Below are 24,773 nucleotides of genomic sequence, written 5' to 3'. Positions count from 1 at the left end.
CAGGAAGCTGACACATATCCAGGTGGGTCCCCAGGGCTTGTCTGATTCAAGTCAATTGTTCTAGCTCTGAGGAACCCCGAAGGTTCAAGGCCCGTGGCTTTAGGGACTGCTTACTCCAAAGATGGCCTGAAGATGCTTTGCCACGCAGGCCTGGTCCAGACAAGATCCGTCAGCCACCAGGATGGGGCTCAACCACCAGTCTCAGCTAAGCACCTATGGCATATGTCCAGTCTTGTGCTGGGGCTGGAGGGAACTCAGAGAAGTATCAGACATAGTCCTCTCCTTGAGGAGTCTGAGGTCATTCCATAATGAGCACTTACGATGTGCCTAGCACTGCTCCAGAGAGACAGAGCAGACCAGACAGATGGGTTCCACCCCTCAGGGAGCTTACAATCTACTGGAAGAGGCATCGGATACCTAGCTCTACGCGATCCTTTCAGCTCTGAGGGCGGCTCCGTGGGAGGTGATTTGAGAAAGTGTGAAGGGACAAGAGAGGGGTGGCAAGTTCTGATGAGCCTCACAGACCAGGCCTCTCTGAGGAGGGGAGCTAGGAGCTGGGATGCACGTGATGAGAAGTCCCTGGCCATCTGGAAAGCCAAAGCCGGGGTCCCAGGCAGGGCTAAGAGTGCAAGGGCTCAGAAGTGGGGCTGAGTTCGGGGACTGGAGGAAGAGACAGAAGGTCGGAGTGGCTGTGGGCAGGTGAATAAGGGGGAGAGCGGTGGGGTGGTGAGCTCAGAAGGGTTGTCAGAGCCCAGGTCACAGTGAATCTGAATTCCCGAGGAAGAAGATGAGGCTTCAAGTAGAGAGACATGGGAAGGCCCTGGACCTTCTGGGAGAGGGGAACACAATCTGGTTCACTGCGTGGAAAGATCTCCCTGACCAGTGTGGGAAATGGGTCGAAAGCAGCAGGAGTGAGTGAAGACCTTTCATAAGCCAGCGGGAGCGCTGAGGCTAACTTGTATGAAATTCTTCAAGGACGGTTAGATGCTGAGCTCTGGGGAATGAGCCATGTCAGTCTCACGGCTGTCCAGCTTCTCTGGATTCTCTCAGGCTCCCATTAGCCCAACGGAGGCTTGTCCCAGGCAAACCATGGCCCCAAATCCACTATAACCGAAATGTCACCTGCCTCCTGTCAACGAGGCATTGATTTACTTATCGGATTCCTGACTGGAGCAGGCACTATGCTAAGTGCTGGGTAGATGAGGTGAGCAGAGAGCTCTCTGCCTGCCCTCTTGGATCTTACAGCCTCATGAACCTTTACTTCTGCTGCTAAAAGTTAAACCCCAGGCCTAGAAGGTGTTATTTTTTTCAATACCTTGCCATTTAAAGTAGCCACAGACAAAAATAAAAAATTAAAAAATTTAAAAAAATAAAAATAAAGTAGCCACAGACAGGTACCATCAACATGACCGAGGAACTTGTTAGACATGCCGAATCCCGAGCATCACCCCAGTCCTACTGACTCAGAATCCGTGTCCGACAAGACCCCCAGGGGATTCGGGTGCCCTGGTGCAGGGTATAGCATGTGGTTCTTCCCTTGTGACAGATGAGCATGCTCAAAGTCCAACCTGCACTGGTTACGGCTGCAGGGAGCATGCTTGTCTCTGGCTCACCAGCTAGCTGAGACATTTCTAAAGGGTTCCCGGCTAGAGAACTTCTTTGAAGCTGCTTTTTCCCAGATGTTTGTCCTCTGCACACAACCATGTTCTTGATTTCAATAGAATTTCCACATCAGTGTGATGAATTTATCCCAAGAGCAACCTCTTGGGATAAACTCACTTCTATCAGATTTAAGCAAATAATATTTTAAAGACGTTGCATCTTAAGTGAAATAAGCCATACAGAGAAAGACAGATACCATATGGTTTCACTCTTATGTGGATCCTGAGAAACATAACAGAAACCCATGGGGGAGGGGAAGGAAAAAAAAAAAAAAAAAGAGGTTAGAGTGGGAGAGAGCCAAAGCATTAGAGACTGTTAAAAACTGAGAACAAACTGAGGGTTGATGGGGGGTGGGAGGGAGGGCAGGGTGGGTGATGGGTATTGAGGAGGGCACCTTTTGGGATGAGCACTGGGTGTTGTATGGAAACCAATTTGACAGTAAATTTCATATATTAAAAAATAAAAAAAAAATTAAAAAAAAAAATAAAATAAAATAAAGACGTTGCATCTTTGCTCCCTCGGGAGAGGAGACTTTTCAACAAGGCTGGTCTTTACCATCTGCTGACTAAACAGAAGAGGTGAGCAACAGAAGCCTCTGGCAGTCACACCCCCAGAGAAACAGTCACCCAGTCGTCACCTGCTTGCAAAGCCCTACCATGCGTTCAGCCCTGGGCTTGTCCTTCAGACCCTCCTGGGGACGTGCAAGTGTTGGGGACTCTGGGGAAGAGACTTTCTCCTTCAACGTACTGACACTGGTCATTTCTGTGCCCTGGGCTTCCCACCCCATCCCCTCCTCCAGCACCTAGAAAATGTGCTCTGTATTCTAGAGACAAGGGAATCTGACTAAAGGCATCCAGGTTACAGGCATTAATTTATACACACACAGGAAATTGTTTGGCTATTAAGTTAAATATGCAAAAATATATATACACACGAGCAAAAAAGATACGCGGAAAGCAGGAATGTTACAATGGTAAAAATTTCATGGTATTTTCCTAAAAATATTCTAATATTGTTGTGGCCCCAGCATTGTACTCAGTGTCCAGTGGCTGAATGTTAAACGGCAACACCAAAACCTATGTGTGATCTTCCATTAGGGCATCCGAATCTATGTTCCTTTGGGAGACCACCTATAGCACTTTGACTGTTCTCTCCCCCTTTGTTGTGACTGCTGGCTCCATGAAGAGTGTGGATGAGTTGAGCTGGGAAGCACTGAGTATGCGTATGTGTGCCTGCACATTATGTGTTTTGGGCAAACTGGTAGATACCCAGTTTCTCCTGATTTTCCTCTCAGACCATCTACAGTGAATGGTTCCTGCCCACACGTGATTCCCTACAGGGACACAGTTCTAGCCTCCATCAAAAATTCCTTAGCCAGCTCTCCCTGGACCAAAGCTAACCCTCCTGCACAATGAGTTGTGGGTGTTGTTGTTGTCTTTCCTCCTGTTGCTTTAGAACTGGGGCAGTGACTTCCTGTGTACAGAGTGGAATCCTTCCAACAGCGTCCCCACCTCAGGTGAGTGGAAATATCATCATTATCCTCTTCAGTTAAGGACTTTGCTAAGTGTCAGGTTGGGGGGACACCCTACAAATATACCTTGGAGCCTTGAGCAGACATTGCTGATTCCCGTGCAGTACGGGTCTCGATCCTGGGCAGTCCATGAAAAGCTAGCCTGCAACCACTGCTGGGCTCCCAGGCCTCTCCATAGATCACACTTTTTTAAGAGAGAGAGAAGGAGAGAGAGGGAAAGAGAGACAGCAAGCACAGGGGAGGGGCAGAGGGAGAGGGAGGGAGAGAAAATCTCCAGCAGGCTCTACACCCAGCATGGAGCCCGACGTGGGGCTCGCTCACAAACCGTGAGATCATGACCTAAGCTGAAATCAAGAGTCAGGTGCTCAGCTGACTGACCCACCCAGGCATCTGCATGGATCATACTTCTCATCCCTGTTTAGTCTCAGTGGCAGCCCCTCAGGCCTCCCTGCCCAGTAGGGAAGGTACAGTCAGGGATCGGGGTCCTATCTGCCTATGCTCAAGACTCCTGCAACCAGCACATTCCTGGACTACCCCAGTGTGAATGGGGTTCCTCTCAGGATGGACGATAGCCATCAAGCCCATTACCCTCAGTGCCTTGGTTGCTCCAAATGGATGGAAGAGGCAACTTTGTTAAGTCTTAAACTGGAAATAAATCTAACAGGGGCCCGAGGGACTATAGCAGAATCTCCAACTCCTAGTTAAGCTTCTACTTTACACGGAAGAGTCTCCCTGATCCTCTTTTTCCTGTCTCCCCTAGTCCATGAGCTCCGGCCAGGAGACATCAAAGTGGTGGCCGCGATGGGCGACTCATTGACTGTGAGTGCTGAGCCAGGAGGGGCATGGGCACCCCCTAACCCAGCCAGACCCTGTGTAGAATGCACACTTCTTCCACACTGGCTTTGCATTCAGCACTTAGCTGACAGTACTGAGAACCTACCTGTGTCAGGCACTGAAACCCAGCCAGGCAGCCACAAGACCTCACCGGGCAATCTAGAATGCTCTGCCCTCCGCCCTTCCACAGTCCTGCTCAAACACAACCTCTTCCGTGAGGGCGCCCCCTCCGTCCCCACTTTCCTACTGTTCCCAAGCATTTTATCTGTGTATTATGGCGTAGTTATCTGAGTCTGCCTGCCTTTATCAGGGAACTCATCTCCAACCACCCAGACTCACAGAGCGGTGTGTGCAGGGCAGGGGGGTGGGTGGGGGGGGTGGTTACCTACACACTACTTAGCACCCCCTCACCCCATTTGCAGATGTGTTCTTTGGGGGCAGAGAGAGCCCAATTCCTACATATAGTGTAGTTTCTCTGCACAAATTGTATTAGCTATTGCTGTATACAGGATGCTCTGCTAACCATTCTGAGGGAAGTGTGAGATGTGGTCATAATCCTTAAGAAACTTGTCAAGCTGGAAAACTAAGCAACTTACACAGAAGGAGATATATAATCATATAGGCGACACACGGGCCTTTTAAAATCAGGTACTCATTTCTGGAAAAACAACTTCCCCATATGCGTGTGAATGTGGTAAATTTTGATATAAACATGGAGAAAGCTTTGGAAGGATAAACCCCAGGGTCTTAACCATTACTTAGCTCTGATGATGTGTATTTGTGGGTGGGGGTGGGGGAGAGATGTAGAACAGGCGGCAGGAGGCAAGATTAATAAGGTGGGGGTAGATTGTTAATTTTTTTACATTTTTAAAATGTTTATTTTCGAGAGAGAGAGACACAGAGCATGAGCAGGGGAGGGGAAGAGAGAGAGGGAGCCACAGAATCTGAAGCAGGCTCCAGGCTCTGAGCTGTCAGCACAGAACCCAACGCAGGGCCCGAACCCAAGAACTGTGAGATCATGACCTGAGCCCAAGTTGGACGCTTAACCGACTGAGCCACCCAGGTGCCCCAGTAGATTTTAATTTTTAACAGAATCTTTGTATCATTTCACTAATTATAATGAACATGTATTACTTTTGTAAGTTTCAAAGAGGAATTTCTCTTTTTTTTTTTTTTTTTTTAAGAGAAGACATTTAGAGAAAGCTTCATACAGGAGGCTGAAACTGAGAAGAGTCTTAGAGGAGGAATTAGAGATTTAAGGACTGGAAAGCGGGTAGTTCAGCTTTCCCAGCAAGGATGCAGTGGGTGGTAACTAGGTAGGCTGGTCCAAGGACTTCATGCTTCAGATCAATTTGCTTACACCTGAAGGTTTGTGTGGACTAGAAAGCAGGGGGTGAACGAGGGAAGGGAAGTAGAACCCAGATTGTGGTGAGCTCAAAACATTGGTAATGGGGTTTGGCTTTGACCGAGTGGTAAGAGAGACCCACTGAAAGGCAGAGACAGGAGGGGGGAGGGGTGTGAAGAAAGAGGTGGGCTCAGAAGTACAGGTGGGCACTCCAGTGAGAAGGGAAGAGACACTGGAGACCATGGGGTCAGGTGGGAGGCCAGAGTGTCGTCTACAACAGGAGGCAAGAGTCTCACTTAGGAATGTAGCACAGAGGACAGACAGAAAGGGATGGGAGCTGGAGAGGCTGGGAAGGAAGAATCTTGATCATTCCAGGACTTGGTTATGAGTTATGTGTAGAGGAGTAGGGAGTCAGGACAACCCAGAGATTAAACGGCCTGGAGAAAAGCTGGTACAATCTTCAGAAAAGGTAAATCCAACTCCCCACTGCTACGTGTGCCAGGGCCACAGGGGCCCTTCCCAGTCCCCTCGGCCTACACCTAGGCCCAGCACAGTTCTGGAGCCTTCTCTTCGCCTTTCACAGACAGCATTGGGAGCCAGACCAAGCAACTCCAGCGACCTACCCATGTCCTGGAGAGGAGTCTCCTGGAGGTGAGGATGCTCTCCACTCATTTTCCAACGATGATTCCCCCCACCCCTGTCACCCCTCCAGAGACCAGCCTGGGTTCCCACAGTCTGGCCCTGAGATGCAAGGAGGCTCCCTGATGCTCATGTCAGTCCCGAGGGTAGTGGGAATCCTGTGTCAGGGGCAGACTCTCTGGTTCTGACTCAGAAATATGACGACTGGTGGAGAAGCAGGTCAGGGTGACCCTCACACAGGTGCTTTCTCTTCCCCAGCATTGGAGGGGACGGCATCTTGGACACCCACACCACACTGCCCAGTAAGTAGCAACACAGAGAAGCACCGTGACTACGCCCACGACAACCCCTTGCTGAGGCCAGAGCCTCCCCCTGAGCAAGGGCGGAGAAGGTCATCTGCAAGGAGGGGAGTCCACCAGCCCTGAAAAGACCCAGACTGGTCCTGCCCCACGCCTGGGCCCCGAGGCGGCACTCCGTCCCTCTCACCTGTGCTGTCTGCTTCGCCCTCTTAAAAGACATTCTGAAGAAGTTCAACCCTCACATCCTTGGGTTCTCCACCGGTACCCTGGAGGAGACAGCAGGACTGAATGTGGCCGTGGAAGGAGCCAGAGCTAGGTGAGTAGCCGTGGAAACGGGAGGAAGAGGAGGGCAAGGCTGAGAGGTCCCAGGAGAATGGGAAGGAGGAGAGAAGGGTGTGTCTGGGAGCCTGGCCCCAGGTGGGCAATGAAAGCTGCCGTGGGCAGGACGCTTCTGCACGCCTGACCCCTCAAGTGGATTAGCTCTTGCAATCCTCACATCCTTCAGGGTGGGGACTAGCACGAGGACACTAAGGCTGACAAAGTTTCCTGAATGCCCCAAGGTTGTCAGAGGAGCCAGGAGAGGCCAGGCTCACTGGGCTGTCACCAGTTCACAGGACAGCAGGAGAGCTTAAGGGTGGCCTGGCCCTGTCCTGCTGACACCAGCTGACCTCCCTGCCTGGAGGAGTGAGGGGGGGCTCAGCGCTAACGGGAAGGGTGCTGAGAACTCAGGGCATGGCCCCACGGGCGGCCTCCCTCCCTCTCTCCACCTGTACCTCGGAACCTGGAGTCTTTGGCTCTGTAAAAGCCATCTTTTGACCCTAGGGAGTTAGAGCTTAGGGCCCCTGACACAGCACAGCGGCTGTTTGCTTTCACTCCGATTTCTGTTATCGACAACAACCCAGATAATTAAAGCCGGAACGCTTGACAGAGTTCATTGCTTTTCTGCACAGAGTGTGCTGGGTATTTGCTTTGTAGAAGGATTGCTGCGCTCAGATCACCAGGGAAACGACACTGACCCGCTCTGTTTACACGGAGCGTTCCTCTCAGACGTGGTAAGGAGGGCCCCACGCTCGGCCGGAGTCTCCGAACCACAGGAAGCCATGTCAGTTCCTCAACGTCACAAGCAGGAAGAACTTATTTTGTTACACGGGGTTTCATGGGGCCATAAAATCAACATCGAATTACTGTTGTTGCTATGACTGCTGTCACCACTGTCCTCGTTTTATTATGATTGTGCAGCCCAGGCTCCATTCACCAGGGCCTGACTCCTCAGTCTGTTGACATTTGAGCCCCTCTCTCGCTTCACCTCTTACCGCCTTCTCCGTTTTCCTGCTGCTCGGAGCCTCCACCAGGAGTCAGTAGCAGGGGAAGTAGCCGAGACGGGTAGCGTCCCTCTGAGCGTCTCTGATGTCCAGTGGTAAGGGACAGGAGAGTAAGCCACTGACCTGAGTAAGCAAGGTTGGAAAGTTGTCCTAGGACTCTCCTTTACCTGCATGGTCATTTGGCACGGTGTTGGATTCGAAGGAGCGCACCTCAGGAAAAAGATAAAGGCCACAGCAGAGCACCTAGCATAATGAGACCTGGGGTCAGACCATCTGTGTCCGGATCCCAGCTCCCAGATGGCTAGCTGCGAGACCTCGGACAAGTCACTTAGTGCTTCAGTCTTCGTTTCCTCATCCATAAATTGGGATCATAACTGCTCTGCTGTGGTATTTATCTTTTTTCTTGAGGTGCACTCATCCTTATCAACACCATACCAAATGACAATGCAGATAAAGGAGAGTCATAGACCAACTTCCCAACCTTGCTTACTGAAGTCAATGGCTTACTCTCCTTTCCCTTATTACTTCTCAGCATTGTCCTAAGAATGAAATGAGATTACTAACCCATGGAAAATACTGAGTATAGTATAGGATATGTAGGCCCGCCAAAACGTTTGCCAATATTAGGATATTTAGTTTCAAAGTTTTATTCAATGTCCAACTTCCCATTCCATCAACCAATAAGCAAGAAGTCATGGAAACCCGGGATGGGGCTCGAACCCCAAGGTAGTTACTAAAAGATACAAAAAATCAAAAGGTGACTTCTTTGCCTATACAAAGAGCTTGCTGTCTCGTTAAGGAGGCCAAACAAACAGGAAATAACTGTTGGAAAGATACCCACATGCAGGTGCAGACCCAGAGGGGACCCCAGGACTCATCGAGTCCAACTCCTCATTTAAAAGATGGAGAAATCGGACCCTAGCCTTGTTCGGTAATTTGGGCGAGCTCACACAGCAAATTGGTAGCAAAGCTGGAGGAGAACCCAGGACTCATAACTCCCAGAGTGGGGGCTCCTCACGCCGGAACTGGAAAGGGAAAAGAAGTTGTGGATAAAGGCACTTGGGAGAGAAGGCTCCCGGGGGCTGAGGGAGTCTGCTCTGAGCCTGCAGGGTATAAAGAACATGGCTGGGAAAGAGGGAGGAAGCGTGCACTCCTAACTTCGCTCATGCTCAAGAGGGCAGCACGTTAAGATCTGAACAGGCTCTTGAGCCTGTTGAAAGGTTACAGACACTTCTGTGGTCCCCTTTAATCAAGACAGGCTTTCTTTCTAGCTTTCCGATGTATTGCATCAATAGCAACAATGTATGGGATAGTATCCTGGATGTGGAAGTGAGAAATAGGGGAGGGGTGGTTCTGGGTGTGCCTGGCCATGTGCCCAGCTCATCGTGGGCAGGCCAAGATTTAAAACGCCCATCTCGTACCAGTTACCGCTTTTAATGACTTCTTCCACAGGAGCCTCCACTGGCTGTGTCCCTTTGCTGACATAACTTTTCGTACGCTTCACTGTTTTTAAAAACCAGCTTTATTGAAGTACAACCGCCACGCACTACCCTGCACATATTTAAAGTATGCGATTTGATAAGCATGGCTGGCGTATGTGCATAGCTGTGAAGTCATCACTGCAATCCAGATTATAAACACCCATCACACCCCAAGGTTTCCCTGTGCCCTTTGTAATCCAGCTCTCCCTCCCGATCTCTACCACACTCTCTGGGCCCCAGGTAGCCTCTGTCCTGCTTTCTGTCACTGTAGATCAGTTTTCATTTTCTGGAATGTTATATGAATGGAATCTGACACGAGGTACTCTTGTCTAACTTCCATCCGCCATCGTTTTGAGACACATGCACGTCGTGCCTGTCCACAGTCCTCTCCTCCTTATTGCTGGGTACTGTTCCAACCACATGCTCAGCTCGTACCCAGAGTGTTCATTTTCCTTATTCGTGGCAGACATCGGGGGGAGGAAGGGAGAAAGTAACCCACTCCGGATTTGTCTCCCTGCCCACCCCCCACCCCCCCACCCCCGCAATCCTTTTTGCACTGGGAGAGGGAAAAAGCAAGGGGATGGTGTGGAAGTCCAAAGTAACAACAGAGAAGAAAAAAGGATTAAAGGAATAGAAAGCAGGATTTAGAAGTGAAGGTTAAGGAGTCATGACGCTTGGAAAGGAGAAAGCAGAGGGATAATTTAAGGCTGTGACTTTTTTCAAATATACAAGAGGTTATTTTTAAAACAGGCAGCCAAGTAAGATCTGAACAGGCTCAGCTCGCTGTGAAAGAGCCCGGTGGAATGTAAGGGACCATCTCTATGGGAAAGGGATGATCAGATCCAGACCCCCCCCCCCAGGGGCCAGGGAGGACCAGGCCTGAAGGAGGTGGTGGGTGGACCCAGGCTAGCCTCTGGCAGGGTCCGGATCCATGTGGCTCTGAGTTCTGGGGCACATCTTTGATTTGTACTAGGTTGAGGTTTCTTGAGAATCGAAAGTCTTTGGATACACTCTGAAGGAGTCCAGTTTATATAACATTTCTCTTCTTAGAGCACCTGTCTCACCACGCCAGGATCCCACGGCTTGAGCCTTTGCTTCCCAGCTGGCTCTAAGGTTCCCTTCTCTTCCCCATCTAGGGACATGCCGACGCAGGCCCGGGACCTGGTGGAGCGAATGAAAAACAACCCTGTGAGTACAGGACCCTGGGCCCCCCTACAAGGTGCTTAGTCTCCAGCTATGTAGGGGGGTGCAGCGGCCCTAAAAGAGCCCGCTCTGCACCGTTTCAGCCCCTGCTTGTCTTTAAGAGGGGCCAGACAAGCCACGAGAAGCAGGCCTTACCACCAAGGCCTCTGCTGCCCTTTCCTGACCCAGGCTCTGGCACCCGCACCCCTGAGGCCCACCGCAGGAGGTAGCAGAACTGGCCTTGGCCTCTGGCAGTTTCCCACCTTACCCAAGAGTTGGCTTTGCAGAGCCCTATTATGTAAACCCCAGGTTCTAAAAATAGGCTTCTCATTCCGATCCTTCCTCCTTCCCGCTCACCCGGCCCCTCTGAAACTTCTCACGGCACTCTTTTAAATGCTCTGTGTGTTTAGGCCTTGGAATTCCAAGTTCAGCGCCTGGCAGGACTCCTGTTATGGTGGTGGCTGAGCGGAAGGCAGGCTCCTCGAGGGCCTCCCCAGACCCCACCCCACCTCCAGTCCCCGCCAGCCCCCTCTCCCAAGAGGCACCTCTGGGCTTTTGCTTCTAGTTGTATCTTTTGCCCTCTGCTCCTTTGAAGGCATTGAGATGACATCTCAGCGGTGTGTTAACACACTCTGCTTCGTGATATACTGCAGCTTGCTTAGGATCTCGAAGGAAAAATAGTCATCCTCTCCTGTGTGAGCAGATACATGCGTGTGCGCGCGCACACACACACACACACAAGTGCACACAAGTGCACACACTGAATCCGCTCTCTGGAGCTCCTTGCCAAGAACCAAGGTGAAGGTCAGGGAGGCTCCAATTGGCATCTTCTCTCCATCAGGGTACAAAGAGGGCGAAAGACCATGGTTGGGGGGGTGGGGTGCTGTCTGTCCTGGTGAATGCCATCTGCATATGCACACCAAAAGCCTAAGCTGAGGGCTTCCTGTCCACCCCCCCCCCCCCCAGGAAATTGATCTAGAGAACGACTGGAAGCTGATCACACTCTTCATTGGGAGCAACGACATGTGTCATTACTGTGAGAATCAGGTAGGCCCCTGCTCAACCCCGTGGAAGTCACATTGGCCTGCTCTCCCAGGCAGACCCTGGCCTTTCCCATTCCTGAGTGGCCCCTGGGACAGCAGCTTGATTGGTTCCCCAATTCCAGAAGTGTCTAGATGCACCCACTCTTCGGACACTGTTCTTTCTCACACAAATATTGTTCTTGGGTATGCAATGAGTACATGGCAAGCTTCCCCCAACACCTACTTGGCATCCCTACCCATTTTTTGATTTTTCTTTTATGTGCGTGCATGTGTGTGTACACAGGGGGAAGCTGAACCAATGTCATAAACAAGGTTGGATAAAATTAAACTGGTCCTAGTAGGAGGGCTTGCTGCCCCGAGGATCTCATAAGTGAACCAACCTCAGCCAGCCAGCCTGAGAATCCAGCTTGTTCCTGATGTTTCTATGGGGAAATATGTCCAGACTTATAGTCTTTGGGAAGCTGTAACTGTTGAAATACAACTTGTTCTAAGTTGGGGATGTCCTGTATTTAGTGGGCCAGAAAAGAGCAGCTGCCATAACTGAGACATTAGAGTAGAATGTTTGAAGTCACAGGCAGGGGGAGAAAGCATTTATCATTCCTCATGGCTCAGACCAACCACTGAAGGCTGGACAAGAATTACCCTCCCCCACCCAGGGGTTTGTTCTGAGCCTCTTCCTCTCAATTCTCTCCCTTACTAGACTCTAGAGGAGGAAGTGACCCATCACCAGGGGGATTAAATGCCATTGTATCCTGGACTCAACAGGGTCCAGGAAGCCAAGAGAGTCCCCAGAGCTGCCTGTGGACACCTGGTAGAGAAAAATGCCTCTATTATCCCCAGAATACCTGCCCCTCTTGCAAAGCCAGATTTGTAGTCCTGAAAGCATATTTTTGTGGGAAAGACCTAGAGGCCACCACCAGGATTGACTCAGGCCATGTTCTAGGAAGGGTCAGAGGAGGAAACCCTCGAGGTGAGTCAAAAAGATAGAAGTTAGGGGGAATCAATGGGGCCAGCATGGGCCACAGCGCAAAGGGAAGAGAGTGTGGTCATCATGGTACTGATGTGGCTCAGAAGCCTGACGCTGGTGACAGATGGGACTGGAGAATTGGGGGGGTAGGCAGTGCTATCAGAATCTGCCTCTGGGTTTGAGATACTGTGATCGGGGTGGGGATCCCTCGGGATTGTCCATGGTGTCTATTAGGGGTCAAAGGAAGACTTTGCCAACAAGGGCTGGGCTTAGCCTGTCTAGTACCTTTATAGCCCCTCTGTACCCTCTGCCACCATCCCAGATCCTCCTGTGCTAGTCATCAGACCATGATCATCCTCTCACAGAACCCAGGGGATGACAAGAGCCCCCTTCTTTCTTCATAGGAGGCCCACTCAGCTGGGGAGTACATTCGGCACATCCAACAGGCCCTGGACATCTTCTATGAGGAGGTAGGAAAGAACAGCCATATGTTTCTCCTCTCCCACCAGCAACCTATCTACTCCCTCACTGGGCATCACCTCTGGGCACATCTAGGCAAGCTGTGTTTAGTGAGATAGGTGCTGAGAAAAGCCCCGCTGTGAGCAGACAAGGGCACCTGGAGGGGAAGGAAGGGGAGGGAGGCAGGGACAAAGCTCCCTGAAAGGGAAATTCTAACTGGATCACACTGTACTGTTTGGTGGCAAAGAGCTTGCCTCTGGAGCCAGTCGGCCTGTTTGTGGCCAGGCACTGTGGCTTACTAGCAATGTGACTTGAGCCCAGTGATTGCTGTCTCAGCTTCCCAAGTGATAAAGTGGGCCACTAAAGAAGACTGAGATGATACAAGTCCCATGCCCTCTTTGTTCCTCAGGTTCTTCATTGGTAAAATTGGGGAGGAGGAAGTTAGATTGTAAAGGACCCCCTAGGCTCCTTCCAGTAGTAACCAGCACCCCCCACAACGGCCTGGGGACTAACGAAGCTCACCCCTCTGCTCCCCCACAGCTTCCAAGGGCTTTCATCAATGTGGTGGAGGTCATGGAGTTGGCTGGCCTGCACCAGGGCCAAGGTGGGAAATGCGACCTGCCGCTGGCCGCTCAGTGAGTACACAGCCCCAGGGCGAGGGCACCTGGGGAGGGTGGGACTCACAGGTGCCGACAGATGGACCAGTGCGGGCAGAGGCAGGCGAGCCTATCCAGAAGGCAGATGTCAGCAATTAGCCAGGGGCTTGGAAGATCATTCAGAAATACCTCTATGCTATTGAATGCCTACTGTATGCAAGTCATTTTATTTCTCTGGACCCCAGTTTGCTTTTCTGTAAAGTGAGACACACACCAATGATCCTTAAGGCCTCCGGCACCATCTGTGATTGCCCTGTGCTGCCTCTCAAATATGGAGCAATGGGCATCCAAGACACCTGTCTTGGACCTGGGTCTGCCATGTAGGAGCTGTGGGACCTTGCACAAACTAGATAACCTCTCTGGGCCTCCTCTTCACCTGGAATGCGAGGTCTAGAGGAAATGCGTGTCACAGGCTTGGTCCCTGTGGGGCAGGCGCTCAGTATAGCGGTAGCTTTTAGAACATCCTTGAAAGCCAGGCTTAGAGCTAAGGTATGTTGTACAAGACATGAATTTCTGTTGGTGGCTGGAATTTATTAAAGCTCAGCTGTGACCCTGGCAGGAAGTTGTCAGCTTCTGAGGCCAGAGGGTCACCCAGACTTCCTGTGAGGCTGCTATGGAAGAGGAGATTCTGCAGGGGGCCGAGGAGTGCCAGCTGGGGGTCCCATGGATTTGCTGGGAAGGTGACCGGCTGGTTCCCATTCCCCTTGGGAACCGGCCAGGGTGGAACAGGCAGTAGCTAGGAGGTGTGAACGGCTCCTGCAGGATCTTCAGGTCTGCTTCCCAAGAGGCTCCCCGCTCTGGAGCCCTGAGGGCAAGCGCTAAGCAGCTGGAAGTAGAGCTGGGGCCCTCCGGAACATGGAGAGAGATAAGGTGGTGATGGCAGTCTTTCCAAACCTCCAGCCCTTCCCTGGAGGAAGCCCAGGCTTGGGCGGGAGCAGCCAGGTGGCAAGGGGACCCAGATATCGGGTGCCAGTTCTCCCACCTTCTCTTTAAACAAGCACCTGCTACCCCTAGTGCCCAGTCTGTGACCTGGGTCCAGGAGTCACCCAAGGCTGTGTGGCAGGGGCACCTGTGTATTACCATCCTCCCATGCAAGGCAATACAGGGTCCAGGCCTTCTTCCCTTGGTGGGGGGAGGGGTCAGCCACCCAGGCACCTCTCCACAGGACCCCTTCTCTCCCAGGAGCAACTGCACTTGCCTCACGCGTTCCCAGGAGAATTCTCTGGAGATGCAAGAACTGAAGAAAATGAACTGGAACTTCCAGGTGAACCCGCAGCCCTCCTCCTCCTGTCCCAGCTGGGAACCCCCTCTACTCCCAGAGCAGGGCTTGCTGAGAGCAAGGCCTCTCCCTAAAGGCAGATCACAGGCCTTGCAACCCTTCTCCGGGTGAAAAGAACACCAAGTCAGGCAGGGAGAAATCTCAGAGAAAGCTGGGAGGATTCCTGCCTCGCTGCCTGGTGACCAGAGTAGATGCCACGTGCCAGACATCATCTCTCACCCAGAGGAGGCAGGGCAGGTGTCTACCGCCCTGTTGGGCTTTAGCCCAGCCCTGCGTGCACCCCTGCTGTCCCCTCTTGCTATGCCCACCCCACATCTTTCTTCTACGTCTCCATCTTGTGCACAGGACAGGTCTTCTCACCTCTTCCAAGAAGTTTCCCCTGCCTAAACTTCCCCCCAGGTATCTCTGCCTGACCCTGAAGCCCTATCTGGTTCTCATGTTTGTTTTGTTGTTGTTTTTAACATCCTGGCCCTTTTTTCCAGATGGAGTGGAAGCTTTTTTTTGTTTTTTTAATGTTTATTTTTGAAAGAGAAAGAGTACAAGCTGGGGAGGGGCAGAGAGAGAGACACAGAACCCACAGCACGGAGCCTGACAGCACAGAGCCTGCTGTGGGGCTCAAACTCATGAACCATGAGGTCACAACCTGGGCCGAAGTCAGACGCTCAATCAGCTGAGCGCCCCCCCCCCAGGCGCCCCTAAAAGCTTCTGGAAGAGAAGCCCATCTATCCCTTTTACATGGACACTCATCCTCCAAGTTTATAGGCATCTTGGGGAGCTAGTGTTGAAATGCTCCCCATTTGAGCTAGATGTGGAGCCCCGTGTGGTACTTCAGCTCTTCATGCAGCAAGAACAGGGGAGGTCTTTGGCCCAAGCAGTCTGGTCAGAGGTTCAAATCCAGCCTCGGAGACTTCTGAACAGAACAGGTGGTGCCCAGGTACAGGCAGGATGAATGCCTGCACGTGCACTGGAGCATCCCCTGAAGTCACGTTGGGTGAGGGTGGGCTGGCCCCTCACAGCCAGCACAAGGCAGGACTAGAACCCATCTGCCCAGTCCTGCCAGGAGGGTTGAGGAACCTCTCTCCCATCCCCAGAGTGCCATCTCCAGGTTGTCATACTGGCACCAGTACCTGCAGCGTGAAGATTTCGCAGTGGTCGTGCAGCCTTTCTTCCAGAACACTCTTGTCCCCCTGAACAGCGTAAGCCACAGGCAATTCTGGGAGGCTATTCTTAGGCGATATACTTCCTTCTGTACCTGGGCTTTTTCTGACCATGTAGTTCTAAGAGGGCTCCTAGGGAGTTGCTTTTTCTGTTTACCTTTTCTTTTGGTCTGAATGGAACCTGGATGTACTTGGAAGGAAAGGGAGAATGTCAGCAGTGACCAAGCTCCCCAGGCATGGCCCTGGTATTTGCTAGATTGGGATAGAATGGAAAGCTTCCTATTTTTTTTTTCAACTATCAGGGCAGGGATGCCAAAGGAAAAGGGATGGACTGGGGGTGGCTATAATTTAGGTCTTTTAAAAAGTTCCAAAACTGGGGAGTTTGTCCATCAGTATCCGAGACAACTGGCAGCAGAATTGGAAGGGAAAATGCCCAGGGTGCCCGCAGGGGTGGGTAGCTGCACCTTTTTCCCAGAAAGGTAATCCCTTTGCCTTTGGTCACAGAGAGGTGGCGCTGACCTCACCTTCTTCTCCGAGGACTGTTTCCACTTCTCAGAACGTGGTCACGCAGAGATGGCCATCGCACTCTGGAACAACATGGTGAGTGGCCGAGCACCTAGTGGGCTGTGTGTCAAAGGAGGCAGCTCAAGGCTGTTGACCGTTGCCCAAAACAAAGACCTACTGATGGAAGGAGCCCCTTTCTCCGCAAAGCTCAGAATGGCAGCATACCTTATTATTTGTCCTGACAGATTCCATTATTTTAGCAATTTCCCAGTGCTGGGTGGGGCGGGGGGGATAATTTTGTAATCAGATAAACAGGATGAAAATAGCAGCTTCAGCCCCTTACCGTGTGACCTTGTTGAGGGTAACGTGTGTGCAGCACAAAACACAATCGTTAGCATCCAATAAATGCCAGCCCCCAGGACTCCAGTCTCAACACATTCCCAGTTATCGTTTTCTGGAACATCACAAAGAAAAGAGCCACCCAGCCTGTCTCTCCAGTCCTTTCTGATGGGGCTAATGGGGACCTTAGGAAACGAACATACAGCCGAGGGGCCACAGGGTCACCTGGCCTTGCCTCTGATGGCTGGCCACTCCTCTACAATCAGCTGTGTCGGCACAGAGCTGGACCGGTCACCACAATAGCTGTATCCTGTGGCGCAGAGCAAATGAAATGCCTTTCCAACCCAGTGGCTTCTTTTGATCTTGGCTCAGCGGGTAACCCAATCCCCACCCCAACCTGCATTCTCCCGTTTCTCCCATGGTGACTAAACACATCCACACTCCCACTTTTACTGCCGTTGGGGCTGGCCGGGGCTCTGCCGGCATTCCCCGGCGCGAATATTCCCACACCTGCCTCCTTAGCCAGCGAGCCCAGCACTGCCGTCCCCTGAGCAGCATGCCAGCACGTTCCATCCTTGGCCTACTTAATCAGTCTCAGCCTTCCTCTCCCTTTGTCTCCTGCTCTTGACACCATAATCTGCCCCCTGCTAAAGGTTTCGTCACAGTCTATCAGCCCAGGACTTGGAATTACAGTCAAAACATCCTTGCCCTCCCTCCTACCCAACCTCCACGGTAATCTTTTTAATCAAAGTTTGCACAACATAATTCCTGAGAGTGGTTTTGAAGTCCAGTTCTCCTTCACGGCTGAGTCCCATGACCTCATTCCTTTTACATCCCCTCCAAAGAGTGGGTGTCTGTGCACAGTCCCATGTATCCCCCTGAGAGCTCAGGGAAAGCCACAGGATTTGTTTTTAATGTTTATTTTTGAGAGGGCACGAGCAGGGGAGGGGAAGAGGGAGAGACTCCTAAGTGGGCTCCACGCTGTCAGCAGAGAGCCCGACGCGGGGCTCAGTCTCACAAACCGTGAGATCATGACCTGAGCAGAAATCAAGAGTCAGATACTCAACTGACTGAGGAACCCAGGTACCCCCAGGTGAGAGGCTTTTATACACAAAGGCAAGTGGGAGGGGATTAGATATGAAAACAAAAGGTGAATGCTGCCATATTAGTAACATTACAAGACTGTCTGGGGCTCCCAGCCACCAGTGTCCTGGCCATATCCCTAATTTTAAAAAACTAAAACAAAACTGAAATCATCTGAGAGTATCTTCTCCTGTGCTAGATAATTTAGGGAATTTGATAGTCCAGTGTTCTCATCCAAAACCATCTCAGATATAAAGTTATTACATCATGCCAACTTTTCAGATCGTCTTCTGCTGTCACCTCTAGAGTGACATATGTAAGAGTCCATTAGAACCAGAAAAGATCTTAACAGTTCATGTAGCCAGAATGCTCTAACTAGACTACAGGGATATGAAGCATTTTGCCCAGGATCGCACAGCCTGGTCGTGGCCAAGCCGAGATTAGACCATGTCTAATCTATCCCCTAGTGCCCTGGCCACAGCATCACCCGGCCTCCCCGCTCCCAACTGGATCAGCACATATATAACCAGTGAATTCATGTCTCACAATGACAGTCCTATGACATAGTGTCTGCAGGCTTTGGCTGACGCTTGCCAGGCACTCTACTGTGGCCACAAACACACTTTACACTATTTCATCTTCTGCCTCTCCTCTCGCAACAGATTATGCCTCCTTCTCCAGCGACCTTTGCAAAGCCAACACCAAAAGCACCAGCAGCGTGAGGCTGTTTTCCTTTTTTTTCTTCCTACAAGCAGTTTTTCCTTCTTTTTTCTGATGCCTGCTCCCTCTTCACTAGAAATCTTACTGTCTGCTAACATTTGCATCTGCCCAGGGGCCGGGTGACCATGCAAGCCTCCTAACCGGTGTCCCTGTGTCTGGGCTTACCGCCATTAGAACAGCAAAGCTCAGCTGTGGCCAGAGGTTAGAATAATCTGGGAGATTTTCACACTGGCAGCCAGTTTGGCATATCCACTAAGGCTGAGCATTTGGATTCCCTGTGACCCAGCGACCCCACCCCCATGTAGATCCCCAACAGAAATGTACATGTGGGCTCACCTGAAAAGTCACAGCAGCACCGTTCATAATCCCCAGGCAGGAAGCTCCCCCCATGTCCACCAATAGAATGGATAATCAAAATGTGGCACATTCACGCAATGGAATACCTTACAGCAAATAAATAAGGTTCAACGACACGCAACTATGTCTATACATTTCAAAAACAAGTGAATTATTGTATGGTTTTTGGAGGGGGGAGGGGAGCTCTGGAGTGCTGGCAGTATCCCGTACCTTGATCTGGATGCCGGTTACACGGGTACATTTGATCACAATTTACCAGCTGTTCACTTATGATCTGCAGTGCTTCTCCTGTTAGCTTCGGTAGAAAGTTGATTTAAAGAAAAAACAAGACAAACAACCACTAGTGCCTGGGCCTCATCCCCAGAAATTCTGGATTAGTCTGGGGTAGCCCACAGGTTTTGTAGGTTCCAAAAGGTCTCAAGTGATATTATTGTACAGAGTTTGCAAACCACTGCCTTCCATCTGTTTGCCACAGGGCAGCCACAGGAATCTGTGGAAATGAAAATCTGACCAAACTTCCAAGGCCTGCCCCTCCTCGAAGGACAAAGTCCAGGCCCCTCAGCATAGCACCCCAGGCCTTCTGAGACTTGGCCCTAATTGACCTCTCTAGTGGTCGTTCCCGCCACCCTCCGACTGGCAGTTGGGCTGTCTGGGAAGGAGTAGTTTCCTGCACCACCCATGGTGCCTCTGTGTGTCTGCTCTTGCTCATTCCCTTACATCTTGGGCTGCCCTTGCAACCTTCTCCGAATTCATAGCCACCTTAACACTCAACTCAGATGCCAGCTCCTAGAGGAAGCCTTCTCTGAATCCCTAGAACAGACTAGAAGCCCACTCAGCCCATTGCACCCTGCCCCAGGCCTTCTCATCTGAGCTTCTCCACTCAGGGCTCCGTGACTCCAGTTCACCCACCCAGTCCCTCATCTACTCTTTATTGAGCATCACTATGCAGTGGGGACTATTCCAGGTGCTGGGGAAGGGAACATCCTTGCACTCCTGGGCAAACGATAGACAAAAACCAACAAATCGTTAAGAATTTCTGACCATATTCAGGGCTTTAAAAGAGGGTGGGGGCAGGTACTGTGACAGAATAATGGCGGGAGCAAAGGCCTCATCCAAGAGTCACATGTGAACTGAGAACTGAATGTCAAGAGTCTGCCAGGCATGCAGAGGTCTAGAGCCAGAGTGTTCCAGGCAGAGGAAATAAGACCTGTGTGGGCCCGGAGTCAGGAATGAGTCTGAAGTGTCTGAGCAGCATGGAGGCCAGTGTAACTGGAGGGAAGTGAACAAGGTCAGAGAGGTAAGCAAGAACAGGGCCATGTCCTTGGATGGCTTCCAACAGGGGAGCCACGAGACCTGGTGTGCCCTTTGGCTGCCATATAGCAGTGGACTAGAGGGAAGGAAGTGGAGCCCAGGTGAGAGACGAAGGTGCCTGGGCCCAGGGTGATGACAGTGGAGAAGGAGCAAAGGAGTCAGATTTGGGATAGGTTTTGGACTGGCTGATGGGGGAGGTAGAAAAAGAATAAGGGCCAGAGGGGGGTGGGAGGGATGGGTAAACAGGTGATGGGGATCAAGGAGTGCACTTGCTGTGTCGAGTCCCGGGTGTTGTAGGGACTTGTTGAATCACTGTTATACACCTGAAACTAATATTACACTGGAATTTAAATTTAAAACAAAAAGGAATAAAAGACTCCTTTATTCGGGGTCAAGGAATAAAGAAAAAAAATCAATTGGGTGGGTGGTTGAGGTGGTAGAAAGAAATAAATAGGCTTGAGGGGGAAAAAAATTGAAAGTTCTCTTTTGGCCATAAGAAGTGTGAACTGCCTTCTAGAAATCCACCTGGAGGCATCAGGCAAGCAAGAATGAATCATGATCAGGAACGGAAATTTAGAAAAAACAAAATGTGGGAGTTGTTAATGGGTGGGGGTATTTGAGGCCATGGACTGAGTGAGGCCTCCTAGAGAAGAGTAGTTGGCAAAGAGTGTGGACCAACCACCAGGCCCCTGGACCCTCATTCCAACTCTGGACTCCAGTGACAGAGGAGGAGGGGGTGGGGAAGGCAGGAAGGAGAAAAGAAGAGGACCTTGTTCGGGGAGCCCAGGCAGGAGAGTGTTTCGAGAGGGAAGCACCAACTTTGACAAATGTTGCTGAAAAGTCAAGAAGACAGAAAAGTGAGTAGTGGATCTGGCGAGCTGGAGGTCAAGGTGACCTTGGCCAGAGCTTCAGTCAAGCGGTGAAGGTAGCTGGCTGACAGCTGGAAGGTACATTGGGCACTGGTGACAAGGAGCCAGGAGAAAGGGAGAAACAGATGCAGTCATCAACCCCACGTGATCCTTACCTTCCTCTGTGCCAGTCGGTTCCTGGGTTCCTGGAATGTCCGGGAATCAGCCAACCTGACCTTGAGCGTCTATACTGTCCCTCGACGGTGGTTCCATCACAAGAAGTTTGTGCTTCCTCAGCTCTAAGGAAGTAGCAACAATCCATATGTAAACCACCTCAGTGAGCTTTCATTTCATCTTCTCAGCTGCTGCTCACAGCCACCGAATCGGGGTGGTCAGGACGGGGTTTAGTGCCCCACCCCTGACCTCAGAGCAGCCCAGGAGCCTGCCTGGCATGGCAATAGCAGCAGAACCAGGCCCCAGGCGATGCTCCCACTGTGCTGTGCCAGTCACCGCGGTGTCTCTCAGGACCAGAGCAGCCGACCCTACCCTTCTCGTGCGAAGGAACAGGTGTAAAGAAACAACAGAAAGCAAGATCACGGGCCAGGTGTGGTGGTTAGCTGGCATCTTGTGCTTTCGCTTCCCCTACGGGCAGTACCTGAGGGGCTCAGGACCAGGCAGGGAAGCAGATTCTAAGGGTAGAGGCTACGCAGTCAGGATGTGTAAACAGGAGGGAGCACACTTCTCAGCGCTGGCCACGGCAGGAGGCGGCTACAGGCTAACGGTGCCGGGAAGGGGTAGAGAGTGGCTTCCAGCTCATCCTCAGAGGGTCCCAGGATTCAAAGTGTTAAGCAGAACCTCTCTGAACAACAATCGCTCCAGGGATGTTTCAGGTAAACCTCTACATCTGTGTGAAAAACAACGTAGCTCAAGCGAGAAACTTTGATTTCTTAAGGTTGGCAAGCCAAGTATATATAGTAAGGACGTCACGGTAACCAATATGTTTTCAAAGTTTTTCTGAAACTGACTAGCCCCACACACTTCAAGTTGGTTAATAGGATGATCAACATTTTATAAAATTAAAACTGCAGAGTGTCTATGATCACAGCCACCCAGAAGGGAAGCAGGAGATGGTGAGGCTGGGCCAGGCCTTTCCACACACTGGCTGTGGCAGGACCGATCCGTGTCTCCTGGGCCCCAGGGTCCTCCTTGGTAAATCCAGGACACAGGCTCAGGGTCCCACCCTGCCTGATGGACTCTGATCCGCCCCTTCTGAATCAGAAGTCAGGTCCAGCTCTGGCCAGGGCAGCTGGGATCTGACGTGGATCTTGTGTTTATTGCTGGTGTCAACCCACCCTTGCAGAAGGAGGGAATCAGGTGTGAGATACTCAGCTTCAGAGGAAATCACAGTGTCCTTTCTCTCTCTCCAGCTGGAGCCAGTGGGCCATAAGACAACCTCCAACAACTTCACCCACAGCCGAACCAAACTCAAATGCCCCTCTCCTGTGAGTAATGTCCTAACATCCGGCCTGTTCCATCCAGCGTGAAACAGATGCCTAGGGGGCAGGGGTCCCTGAGACCTAGAGGCTCAAAGGAGTTCCCTGGGAGCTTTATCATCATGCAACTGCCATCATTATCCATTCTCACCTCTTCTCCTTGTCCCTGAAACTTCACAGCTCCTCGGGGTGTGGGGGAAAGCAGCAGGTCCGATGGAAGAGGCACTCAGGGGAGGCAGTTGAAGGGGCACTGGTGGGGGAGGGGGTGCTGTGCAGAAAGAAGTAAGACACCGTGTCTGCTGTGGAGCGCAGATTCCTTTTCATCCCGTCCCAGCACATCCTTTCTTCCCTTACTGCCCTCACCAGGATGGCTGACCAAGCTCCTAACATGTCCCCCAGCTCTCCCCTCCTTTCCCTGCCCTCCTGTAACCGCTGCCAGGCACTACACAGCCTACCTGGAAAGTCACTCTAGTCTTGTCAAGGCTGCTTGAAACCTTTCCCTGGTCCCACTGGAGCATCCAGAGGGGAGACCCAGCTTCCTCTATCACCTTAGACACACTATGTTCCTGGAGAAAGGATCAGCTGCCCAGCCAAGCCCCACAGTTGCCAGGTCTGTGCTTTCACTCTGCCACCTGCTCCTCCCAGAGGCTCATCCCCATCTCTGCCTGCAGGAGAAAGCCACACCCTGTAAGGCTCAGGTGCTGCCCTCCCTGGTCTACTCTCCTGTCCCCTCACCCTAAGGCTGCTGCCTCCAGCACGCATCCGTGTTCGTCTCTTTTCTGTTCACACTTCTCAAAAGACTGGGACTGAGTCTCCTTTGTGATGTGATTGTCTCTGAACTTGGCCAAGACCGTGAGAGTGGTCACGTTCTCGGCACTCTCTCAGCTCCTACACAGGGCTCCACACTCGTGTGCACAGAGGAAGGAGAGAATCCAGGGAAGCAGGCCTGAATACCTCCTCTTCTGGCCCTTCACGCTCGGGTCTCAAACCTACCACAGGACCAGCTGTCCTTCCACACTGACTGTCGTCCCTGCTCACGGGCACTCCTAGGATGGGGGAATGGGGACAGCTGTCCAGTGGTGGCCTTGAGAAAAAAAGAGGTGGGGGCTCTGCAGCCCCCAGGACTCTCTCCCTCTGGTCGCCTATCAGTTCCCAATCTCAGTATCAGGTTGACAGGGAAAAGAGATACAGGTGAGAAACTAAAAGGAGGTTATAGCTGGGTATTGACCACTTTGGATACCCATCCGCGTTCAGGAGGTTTGAGCACAGTGTCGATGAAGGATGAGCAGAGAAAATGGGTGAGGTTATTGCACCATTGTTCCCCAGGGCTAGGGACTAAGCGAGCCCAAGGTGGGCAGAAGGATGGTTTTCAGAGACCCGTAACCCCTGACCCTCTCTTCCTCCACAGGAGAGCCCTTACCTCCACACCCTGAGGAATAGTCAGCTACTCCAAGACCATTCTGAAACAGGCCCCACGGTGCTGTCCTGGGCCTTGCCTGTGGCGGCAGGAGGTGGCCTTGCACTTGGCGTCGGCGCAGTGATGGCATGGAGAGCCATAGGAGGTCGCCAGCGGGAAAATCCTCCAATGAGCCTCAACACTATGAGATTCTAGGCCTCCAGCCACGGGCATGCACTCATCCCAAATTCCCCAGCCACACTCCTCACCAGCCGTCTACCTCAGCCACCTTGGCCACCACAGAGAGCATTTGCTTCGTCACCTGGTGACATAGGAAGCCAAAGGGACAGTCACGACTCCTTGGGGCCCAGAGCCTATGCTCCTGGAATTGCCAAATTTAAATAAAGGCCAAAGTCATTCTATTCTTGGGTTAACCTGCTTGAAGCTCTCGCTTTCCATCCGTTGTGCGACGCAGGTGTGGGAGCTAGAGCCTTTCATGTCCTGCCTCAGCCAGAGCTGCCCAAGTGATGGCCAACCAGAGCCCAGCCTGGCACCCAATGAACATATCGCCAGTCACCAAACCCACTATGTAAAAGGTGGGGAAAATGCTGGCCACCAGGTGCTGGCTAGAATATAGTGGGGCTGGCTGGCCACCATTCACTCCAACACATAGCTTTTCTACACCTGTTTCGTACCCAGGACAACGTAGTGCACAGTGATACTTGCAAGGGTGTGCGTGCCACCAACTCCCTCAAAAGACAAACTCCTTCAAAAAAGCAAGAAGCTCATGACAAGGTACAATTCTGTTCCTGGGCATTGGTAGGTAAAGGTGCCTGATCCCTCTGAGAATAGGAAGAGTTCCTTGG

General features: G+C 51.6%; 1 protein-coding gene and 1 long non-coding RNA gene across 2 annotated transcripts in view; one reads left to right on the top strand and one right to left on the bottom strand.

Moving 5' to 3' along the window:
- Positions 1–24,341, top strand: part of PLB1 (phospholipase B1) — a 143,254-nt gene extending 118,913 nt beyond the window's left edge. Inside the window, exons 46-59 of the mRNA XM_042982257.1 lie at positions 3,118–3,178; positions 3,954–4,012; positions 5,956–6,023; positions 6,270–6,313; positions 6,527–6,626; positions 10,250–10,301; positions 11,262–11,342; positions 12,710–12,775; positions 13,305–13,399; positions 14,603–14,684; positions 15,791–15,895; positions 16,361–16,456; positions 22,446–22,520; positions 23,920–24,341. Of these exons, the coding sequence (XP_042838191.1) occupies positions 3,118–3,178; positions 3,954–4,012; positions 5,956–6,023; positions 6,270–6,313; positions 6,527–6,626; positions 10,250–10,301; positions 11,262–11,342; positions 12,710–12,775; positions 13,305–13,399; positions 14,603–14,684; positions 15,791–15,895; positions 16,361–16,456; positions 22,446–22,520; positions 23,920–24,123 (1,188 nt within the window). The 3' untranslated portion in view covers positions 24,124–24,341. The remainder of the gene's footprint in view (positions 1–3,117; positions 3,179–3,953; positions 4,013–5,955; positions 6,024–6,269; positions 6,314–6,526; positions 6,627–10,249; positions 10,302–11,261; positions 11,343–12,709; positions 12,776–13,304; positions 13,400–14,602; positions 14,685–15,790; positions 15,896–16,360; positions 16,457–22,445; positions 22,521–23,919) is intronic.
- Positions 19,038–21,890, bottom strand: LOC107180243. The gene is made up of 3 exons (XR_001511009.2): positions 21,442–21,890; positions 21,195–21,317; positions 19,038–19,154 (listed from the first exon to the last, which is right to left on the bottom strand). It is a non-coding gene; the product is annotated as an uncharacterized LOC107180243 (long non-coding RNA).
- Positions 24,342–24,773: the final 432 nt, after the last annotated feature.

The sequence above is a fragment of the Panthera tigris genome, chromosome A3 (assembly GCF_018350195.1).
Source record: "Panthera tigris isolate Pti1 chromosome A3, P.tigris_Pti1_mat1.1, whole genome shotgun sequence".
In the NCBI taxonomy this organism is placed as follows: domain Eukaryota; kingdom Metazoa; phylum Chordata; class Mammalia; order Carnivora; family Felidae; genus Panthera; species Panthera tigris.
The sequence above is the reverse complement of the archived record's forward strand: the minus strand, read 5'-3'. Positions and strand labels throughout refer to the sequence as shown.